Source organism: Terrapene carolina, unplaced genomic scaffold, assembly GCF_002925995.2.
Source record: "Terrapene carolina triunguis isolate 2854851 unplaced genomic scaffold, T_m_triunguis-2.0 Scaffold193, whole genome shotgun sequence".
NCBI lineage: Eukaryota > Metazoa > Chordata > Testudines > Emydidae > Terrapene > Terrapene triunguis.
This window is the reverse complement of record NW_020664544.1, coordinates 6,843,341-6,852,761: the sequence shown is the minus strand read 5'-3', so window position 1 is coordinate 6,852,761 and position 9,421 is coordinate 6,843,341. Positions and strand designations below refer to the sequence as shown.

General features: G+C 50.0%; 1 protein-coding gene across 1 annotated transcript; it reads left to right on the top strand.

The window, feature by feature from the left end:
* The first annotated feature begins 343 nt into the window (after positions 1 to 343).
* Positions 344 to 5,933, top strand: DLX3 (distal-less homeobox 3). Its single transcript, XM_024199430.2, has 3 exons — positions 344 to 712; positions 2,283 to 2,473; positions 5,405 to 5,933. The coding sequence occupies exons 1-3, from the start codon at positions 391 to 393 to the stop codon at positions 5,744 to 5,746; spliced, it is 855 nt and encodes a 284-aa protein (XP_024055198.1). The 5' UTR covers positions 344 to 390; the 3' UTR covers positions 5,747 to 5,933.
* Positions 5,934 to 9,421: the final 3,488 nt, after the last annotated feature.

The following is a 9,421-nucleotide window of genomic DNA, read 5'->3' as shown; positions in this document are numbered from 1 at the left end:
GCAGACAGGGCGGCTGGGAGCTTTAATTTTTTTTTTTCACCCACTCTTTGTTGTTCCAAAAAAAAAAAGGAAAAGAAAAGAAAAAAAAAAGTCTGTTTTGCCTCCCAGGCAATATTTCTGGAGCCAATCGGCACGCAGCATCCACCCTGCCCTGCACCATAATTAAAGGCTTGAAGCAGGCTGGCTGGGCTGGGGAGTTTTGCTTAGTCGCCTCGTAGCAGCCGCCACCCGTGGAGCTCTCAGCGGCTGGCCCGGAGGAGGAATGCTCGCCTGACCCCTTTGGGGAGTGACAGAGACCCACACGCGCGCCCCAGCGGCTCTTTTGCTTTTCCACAGGCTCTGGCCAGGGGAGGGGACCGCATCCCACCTGCCCCTGCCTCCCGCTGCACCATGAGTGGCTCCTTTGACAAGAAGATCACCAGCATCCTGACCGACCTCTCCAGTTCCCTGAGCTGCTCCAAGGATTCCCCCACCTTGCCCGAGTCCTCGGTCACCGACCTGGGCTACTACAGCGCCCCCCACAGCCAGCACGACTACTACCCCAGCCAGCCCTACAGCCAGCCCGTCAACCACTACTCCTACCACCACCAGTTCGGCCTCAACGGGCTCGCGGGGGCTGGGACTTACCCCCCCAAGGCCGAGTACCCCTACAGCCCCTCCTACAGGCAGTATGGGCATTTCAGGGAGCAGCAGCTGCCGGCCCAGGAAGCAGGTAAGGAGCCCCCTACCCTAGTGATCCAGGGGGACAGGGGTGGGGGGTGGATGTCTGGAGATGGGGGGGCTGGTATGGAAAGGAGTCACTTCTTGGAGTCAGCAACAGCTCTTCCTTCCCCCATGGCCGTGTATTCGAATGAGAGGGAAGTTCTTGTCAATAACACGCACACACACACACACGACTGCCTCTTGGATTGCACAAAAGGGGGGTGGTGGGAGGGAGGGAGTTGCTGAGGGTGGGGGGGCTTGTTTGCTAGATCTAGGTTTCCACACAAAACTTTCTGAATTCCGGCTCCGATGTAAAAGATTGCTTTTCTCACCCACCCACACACTCTCCCTCCCTTTGTCTCTGGCAAATTCCTGACCTTTATTTTCTGTGCCACCAGTCAGGGTGGCTATTTACCCTTCCCAATCCCCCCCCCCCACACACACACACACGCAGCTCTCCCCCACTCACCTTTGCCCCTGAAATCTTAAGAAACTTCAGAACAACTCAGGTTAGTTGATGAAAAAGGAGAACCTTTTTTGGGGGGGGAAATAGGTTGTCTCTCTTTCAGGCTGCTGGGGCAGAGAGAATGACCCATGTCATGACTGGACAGGAAGATGATGGTTAGGTTGCAGCTCTGGGGGAGGGAAATATGGGTGGGACAGTGTTTGATTTGTGAATAATCTTGTGGTTTTTAAAGCGAGTCTGAGGTGCTGGGAGATTATAGGAAAGCAGGAAGATCAGAGAAGCCTTGAATCTGTTGCCCTAAAAGAAAGGGATGCAGGGAGAGGGAGAAATCGATCCTACGCTGATTTCCACTTACTGAACAATTCTCCCCTCCCTTTCCCTGGGAACCAGCCAGGCAGCTGGGACCTGAGGCTGCTTTAGAGACGGGCTTGTCACAACCCACCCTACGGGCTGGGAGAGGAAGAGAGGGGCCAACGCTGAGAACCAGTCGGTTTTCAGCAGATCAGAACCAGGTGGGGAGCCCCTGGGCAGAGAAACAGGCAGGCTGGGGTGAGAGGGGAGTTTGGGGAGTTCGTGAAATGGACCATAGGAAGAAGTGGCCAGGGACAGGAGAGGGAAAAGGCAAGACAGAATGTACCAAATGAAGAGAGAGAGAGAGAGAAAGAGAAAAACACACCAAAGAGAGAGAGAAGAAAACACAGAGGTGGAGAGAGAGAAATGAAAGACCTCACGTGCTAAAGAACAACCCCCCCAAACACCCCAGTCTTGCTGTGTTCCTGAAATCTTTTACCTGGGGTCTGTACAGCGACTTCTCCAAGTAATCAGCCCTTAACTCGTCTACGATTGTTCTAACTCGCCGTACATACAATTCTGGAGTCCTTTCGCCCAGGCCGGCCGGGCCCTGTCACTTCTAGCTCCACAGCCCTGGTGTGCTCTGGGAGGTGAAGTTTTCTAGATAGAGGTTTAAATCCCACCCCCCTTCTCTCTCCCCAGTAGGGATAAGGGTCAGAAACCACCTCCAAAGACTTGGGTTGTTTTTTACAAGCTTCTGGAGCGGGGAGGACGGGGGCAGGTCAGCTGATGAGATTCTGACGTGTTCCCTTTTCACTTCCAGTCTCGGTGAAGGAAGAACCGGAACCGGAGGTGAGGATGGTCAACGGGAAACCCAAAAAGATCCGAAAGCCCAGAACCATTTACTCCAGCTACCAGCTGGCGGCTCTGCAGAGGAGGTTTCAAAAGGCTCAGTACCTGGCCCTCCCCGAGAGAGCCGAGCTGGCTGCTCAGTTGGGGCTGACTCAGACGCAGGTAACTTCAAAAAGAACAAACCACCTTTCCCCTCTGTGCGCGGGGGGGAGGGGGGGGAGCGAGAGAGCATGCACCTGTTGCCAACTCTGTACAGCCCCTGGGTTTAGTGGGCTTAGATTAAAGCACTTACATAATCAGACAGGGACCGGCTGTCTGAGACAGTGGGAACAAAAAGGTGGGTTTTCTCCAGGCCTTTGGATACATTTCCTACTGCCGTGCTCAACCACGGGGAGGGAAAAGAGAGTCCCAATCCTCTTTGCGCTCATCAGTGTGAATGCATTGACTTTAGGGTTACTCCTGATTTACCCCAGCTATCCCAATTGGGACCAGATAAATTCAAATGGATTGGTTTGGTTTCTTCTCTCCGCCCCCCCATTGGGGAGATTTCTCCCCCTCCCCCAAGATGAGCAGTTCTTAAAGGTTCAGGGCCCAATCTATAGCTCACGGATTTGGATCAGGTCCATAGAACCAACTTCAATTCGGAGTTCTTTCCCCTCTGTGTCTACTCACTGGATTCCCGGCACGGTTTGGCTCTGGTGGGCCAGAGAGGCCAGTTCAGTGGTTCTCAACCTTTTTTCATTTGCGGCCCCCTACAAAATTTCAAGTGGAGGTGCGGGCCCACTTTGGAAATCTTAGACATCGTCGGAGGGCCCCCAGGGGTCATAGCGACAACCTTCCGTGGACCCCCTAGACATCTGCGGACAACAGGTTGAGAACCACTGATCTAGTTGACCTAGCAAACCAGGAAGAAGTATTCATTCCTCAATTTGGGCAGTGATGGATCTTTGGGTCCTGTCTGGATATTTTATTTTTTATTGTCTCTTCAGAATTCAACCACTAATTTATACCAGAGCAGCCTTTCGGCTGGAATGGGTAGGACCAGATCTATGGATGCTAACAGCGCTTGGGTCAGTGGGGTTTTAGTTAGGGGTAATCTAGTGTAGACCCCATTTCTCTGCATGCGTGTTGCGCTTGTGAATATGGTCAAGCTCTTACAGGTGTGTGGGTTTTTTTTTTTTAAGAGTCTTGTAATACGTTAGGCCCAGAACCTCAAAGGTATTTAGGCGCCTCAGTTCCATTGATAGAAAGTTAAAACCTGAAATAGTGGAGTCCAAAAGAGATTATGCCCAACTCCTCTACCCTTACGTGAGCGTCGCAATAGAATGCTACAGTATCTACGTGTGGGTGGCCGGCTGTTGTGACGCTAGTGACTGTTCTTTGTAAAGGGAAAGATCAAGAGAAAGGAGTCTGAACAGCTTCCCCCCACCTCCAGATCTGAGATGAGTGAACCCCCCTTACCCCTCACCCGGAAATTGGAACACCTCCAAACTCTGAGGAAAGTCACATCCAGCCCCACCCCTAACAAGTGGTGGTCCGAGTAAAGGGCTGCTTCTGCTGTCCCTTACAGGCCGGGCTTCCGCTGATGTCAACAGGAGCATCGCTGGAGTTAGGAATGTGGGGCTGGTCAGAGATGGTGACAAGAGGTTGATTTTTAGTTGCCCAGATCTAAATAAAGTTCCAGGTCAGCGTGTTTCCGTGGGCTGTTAGCCCGAGAGCAGATGTTCCGTACCATGAGGGCCTTCCGCCCTCTGAGTGATTGCGACATGATGGGGAGCTGTTTCTTTTTGATTCCCTTCTTTAAAAGGGGGTTGATTTGTTAGGGGGGGTTGTTGTTGTTGGTTTGTTTGTTTTAAAGTGGTTAGGGATTCTGCACTGCAAACTGTTTTTTATCTCTGGAAACAAAGGAAACGCCAGCAAAGCTTTAATGGGGCATGGGATCTGGAGGGTCTCTGGACTTGGAAAGCAGGGCTTTTCAGGGGCATTAAAATACTAGCTTGTGTTTGCACACTCATTTAGTCCCTTGGGTCACCAGGGGGGATTTATGATTTCTGTGCTTTTCTAGTGGGGTGTGTATCGTGCAGGAAAGATCCCCTTAAATTGAGGAGGAGTGCCCCATATATGGCATAAGGCGTGGATGCTCCATATACAGATAATTTTTTTATTAAAGTACATGTTTAAAATTAAATAGACACAAGTGAAGAGGGAAGGTACTGTACCTCTGGGGTCAGGCTTGAGTTATGAGGGATTACAGGTATCGGTTGCAAGGATGAAGAGAGACATACCTATCACATAACCAGCATAGACCCAGATTGGCGTGACCTTGGTGCCAACCCCAAGTGTTCAGAAATCATAAGTCAGGCCTCTCCCCCAAATCACAAGCTCCTCTTAAAACTCATGAGATTTCTTGTAAGGGTTATTTTGGGGGGGGGTTGAGCCTGTTGTGAACAGTCTGGCCATGTTGACAAGCTCTTCTCTGCCACCTTGAGGGCTAGAAACTTTATTTTGAAATGAGAGCGGAGCGTCTCACTTAATCACAGGATGCGAGGAGCTGGGGCTTTACAAAAACACCAGACATTGCGAGGATTTGGCAACACCGAATGTTTGTTTGGCTCTTTGTTGGCTGCCCTATCTTCTCCTTCCTGGTTCTCCCCGTCACATTGGATACATCTGCCTTCTCCATCTCACCCACCTTCTTCCTCGCCAACCCCTCAATTTCTCTCTCTGTCTCCTCCTCTCCCCAGCAGCTCTTTAAGTGGAACAGGAACCCACTAAAGTCTTTGAAATGAACCACAGCAGGTTTGCCCCGTCCTAGTTTCATCACTGTCCTGCCTGCCCTGGTGACTTTTGTAGCAACAGGGCCACTTATAAATGTCCAAAGGAACTTGTCATTAGCTGTCAAAGCGACAACCTGTTTTGGGGACAAACCCCTCCCTGCACCTTAGGCTAAACAGAGAAGCAAATCCGCCCACACGGCGACATTTCTGTTCACGCGCCACTCCATTTGTCCCCTGTTTCCCCCCGCCTCCCTTCGGTGGTGTACGTCAAAGGGACCCAGAAAGTAACACTTCCCTCCCTTCCTTCCGTCTCTAGGTGAAAATCTGGTTCCAGAACCGGAGATCCAAGTTCAAGAAGCTCTACAAAAACGGGGAAGTACCCTCGGAACACAGCCCCAATAACAGCGACTCCATGGCCTGCAATTCTCCGCCTTCTCCTGCCCTCTGGGACAGTAACTCTCACAGCAACCCCTCCAGCAGGAACCAGCTCTCCCAGCAGCTCCCCTACGGCTCTTCCCCAAGCTACCTGGAAGAGCAGCACAACCCCTGGTACCACCACCAGAACCTCAGTGGACCTCACTTACCGCATCAAGCTTTGCCCACTAACACCATGCATCATACATCTCCCGGGCCTCCCAATCCGGGGGCCGTGTACTAACCTCCGGCCTCCTCGGACCAGGGGAGCAAGAGGAAATCATCACCGCCGCGGCCGGACCCTTCTTAAACCGTGGGTTTGTTTCCAGGACAAAGGCAGACACACACAAACATTCCAGCCTGTCTCGCGACCAGCAGAGCTGCAAAGGGTTAAAACGATCAGAGGACGACCCACAAGCGAGGCAGGAGTGGCAGCGGGTGGGGGGCAGGGTCGGGGAAGAGGTTTTGGATTTTTATTTTTCGGGAAAGATTCAGAATTGCCAATTCCTTTTCACCCCACTCTGACTTTCCACGGGGTCCCCGGCCCCCCTGCACCACCATCCCACCCACCACCGCCAGGCACAGTGAATGGGAAGTTTCTTCCATCTGGAGCTCTCTGCCAGAGACTCACCTCTCGTCTGGACAGAGGCCAAGAGACACGACTCGTCTCCAAGCGTCCAAGAACAGCACAACTGGTTTTTTTACCTTCCCGGGCGAGCTGTTTGTGGGGTGTCTCCTTGAGGACTCTGGAAGAACATCTCAGCTGGCGGGACTTCAAAAAACCACTTGGCTTCATCCACATCGGGTAGGATTTTTCTACACGCCCAGATGAGAGAGAGAGAGAAATAATTGTCTCTGCATCTTCCCTCTCATCCACCCTTGCAAGGGTCAGACTGGAGATGAAAGCACAATTTAAGCTAAATGCAATAAGAGATGCCACACTTTGTAGTCTTTAAAAAAAAAATTCTCTATATTCTAAATAAAGTCGATTCTTAGCTATGTCTATTGTACAGAACTGGACACTATATAAACATTTAATAACATTATTGAAGGGACCATTGTTAGAGAGGACCAAAAGCCTAGCAGTGGGGAAGGGCTAAATTCTGATCTCATCTACACCAGTGTAAATCTAGCTTTACTCCAGGTTTACACAGCAGAATTGTGTGTTCGCTCATCAGCTGGTGCAAACTGGAGTTCCAGAATCTCAGTACTGGATGAGGGCCAGATTCTGATCTCAGTAACACCAGGGTAAATCCAGAGTTACTCCAGGGTTAGAGGAGAATTTTGCCCCTCCGGGCCAGATTCCCAACTGGTGTAAATCTGCATTGAGATCAAGGGAAGTCACACTGACTTATGCAAGTTGAGACTCTGACCTTGTGTTAGGATTCTCGGAAAATAAATAGAGGTTATTTAAAAAAAAAATGCAAAAAATATTTAAAGTGTTTCAGGAATGATTTAAGTTATTTTGAAACAGCAAATGATCCTGTTAACGGTTGAAGTGTTCTAACAGTGCTCTCCACACGTCAGTTAAGCTAATGTCAAAGTAGAATGCCTATTTTTTTGACAAAACAACAACCAAAAAGGAAAAAAAAAAACAAAAAAACCATTCTTGGATATTTTTTAAAAAAATAATCATATTTTTTTTTAAAAGCTGCCGTTTTAAGAAGCGTTCTCATGTGTTGTACAGTCCCAGGATTCCTATTTATGTTGCCTTGTTCATATAAGGGCAGATGAGGGGAAAACAACGTGTACAGAAGGTTCATATGTATAAAGTTGACCAAAACAAGAGTTTTCTTTAACCTGGCTGCGGGATTGGGGGAGGAGAAAGAGCTCCTTCTAGAGTCAGGGCTTTGTTCCAACATCCTTTCTGCTTTGTTAGTGGACAAAACTGTATATATCGTGTTAATAAAAATACTTTGAATTTAAGATGGTCCGATTTGGGTTTTTTTAATCTCCGTGAAAAAGAGCGAGAAAAACGTAAAGTTCTGGCCTCTAGAAAGATTTCTCATAGCTGTGAAGTATAGATTTGGATAACATCCTCCTTGGGGGACCCGTCATATAATTTGGTTTGGAAGAGGATGAGGTCGGGAGTCCAACCCAAGTGCTGCTGAAAATCTATCACCAGTTATTAAGCTCAATACAGGAGCAACGTCTTCGGCCCCTGTGACACAGGAGGTCAGACCAGCTGATATAATGGTCCCCTTCTGGCTTTTAAAACTATACATCGATTGAATTTGGCCCCGATCCTGCAAACACAGAAATACGTGGTGTGCCTGGTCCCCTCATTGACTTTAATGAGCCTCTCCTGTGTTTAAAGGGAAGCATCTGTGCTGGATCGGGACCTTTAACAAAGTTGGAGCAGGGTTCGAAATGAACCGAAGCTGATTCCCCCCCTCTGCCGGAGAAGGTGACCTCTTCAGGACACAGATGCAGTCAGTCCAGAGCGGGGCAGTGTTCAGGAGTGAATGGTCATTGAAAACATGGCCGTGACACACACACACACACACACACACAATCCCCATGGGACCTCCCTGCAGGCAGATCTGAGCACCCATTGGTAACAGTGGATGAAAGCCAGGACTGAATAATCATACGTAGACAAACTGAGAGCAGGTTGATGGAGCTGCACCAGGCCTGAATTTGGCCTGGAGACCATGAACCTGATACTCCCTGGCCTTGCAACTTGTGTTATCCGAGCTCCCACTTCGCACAGGTGTACGTGACTGCACGAGATGCAAACCAGCGAAGGACCAGGCCCAGAACCCACTCTCCCTAGGCCAGAGATGGGTGTTCCCTTGGTGAACTACTTGCACGGATTGTTCCAAGCCCACTTGGATTCAGTTCCTTCTTCCCTTAGGCGCTCACGGCCTCGTTTGGCCAAGGGAAGGATCGATTGGTTGCTAAATAAACTCAGGGTGATTTGGGAACTTCTGCTGCTCATGCTGGTCGGCAGTTTCAAACGATTCCAGCACCTGTGGATTTCCCGTGCCCTCGGTACCTCGACATGCTGGACTCTTTGGAAAACTAGCATATAAGAGTCCCAATGGGAGCTGAGCCCTTCTAAAAGTCTGGCTCCGGCGGTGGGGCAGCAGCCCTTGCAAACGTGGCCCTGAGCTCTTTTGAAAGTTCAGCCCATTGTGTCCTGGCAGACACTTCTTGAAGACCATAAGTTTCTCTCAAACCATTTTTTTTTGGGGCGGGGGGAGGTCAGGGATGCCTGTGAAGTAATCCAAAGCAGATTCCATTAAACAGAGAATCTGCAAAAGGCAGCTCCATTTGCGTGTGCTCGTAATTGCTTGGTTCTCCCTGTATTTCCTTCTCAGCGAATTCCCACCCGGAGAGACGGTAGATCCTAAACAGCAGCAGCGCATCCGGCTGGAATCATGCAGGGAGAAATCCTGCCACATTAAAGGAAGTTGTAGATAATATCTGTGGCTGGCAAGCAACAACTTTGGTGGGAGCTGTGGTTAGATGAGGAGTCGGGGACTCACCGCGCTGACATCGACTCGCTGTGACTTTGGGTAAGGCATTTCACCTCTCAGTGCATCACGCCTCACATCTGTAAAATGGGCAGGTGGGTGACACCGGGGAACATTAGACTGGGACCCTGCACGTGTGCATAACGTGTCAGAAGTCCCACTGAGTTCAGTGGGGATGCTCATGTGTTTAAAGGCGCGTAAGTGGTTTGCAGAATCTGGGTTTTAGGTTGTAAAGCCCACAAAGAGTGGTTAACAGGCCTGGGACGGTATCGCACGGGGAGCGCTGCATTTCAAAAAGGCATCCAACAATTTAATAATACGGTCAGTGGCATCGAGCTACAGATCCCCAGCAAAAGGCAAACAAAAGGGCTTCATAAGAATGGCCATACTGGATCAGACCAAAGGTCCATCTAGCCCAGTATCCTCTCTTCCGACAGTGG

What these genes read in the sequence shown, in the direction of transcription:
- DLX3 (XM_024199430.2), top strand. Translation starts at nt 391, where the DNA reads ATGAGTGGCTCCTTTGACAAGAAGATCACCAGCATCCTGACCGACCTC. An exon ending in GCTGCCGGCCCAGGAAGCAG is followed by an intron (nt 713 to 2,282) that starts GTAAGGAGCCCC and finishes TTTCACTTCCAG; the next exon opens with TCTCGGTGAAGGAAGAACCG. An exon ending in TGGGGCTGACTCAGACGCAG is followed by an intron (nt 2,474 to 5,404) that starts GTAACTTCAAAA and finishes TTCCGTCTCTAG; the next exon opens with GTGAAAATCTGGTTCCAGAA.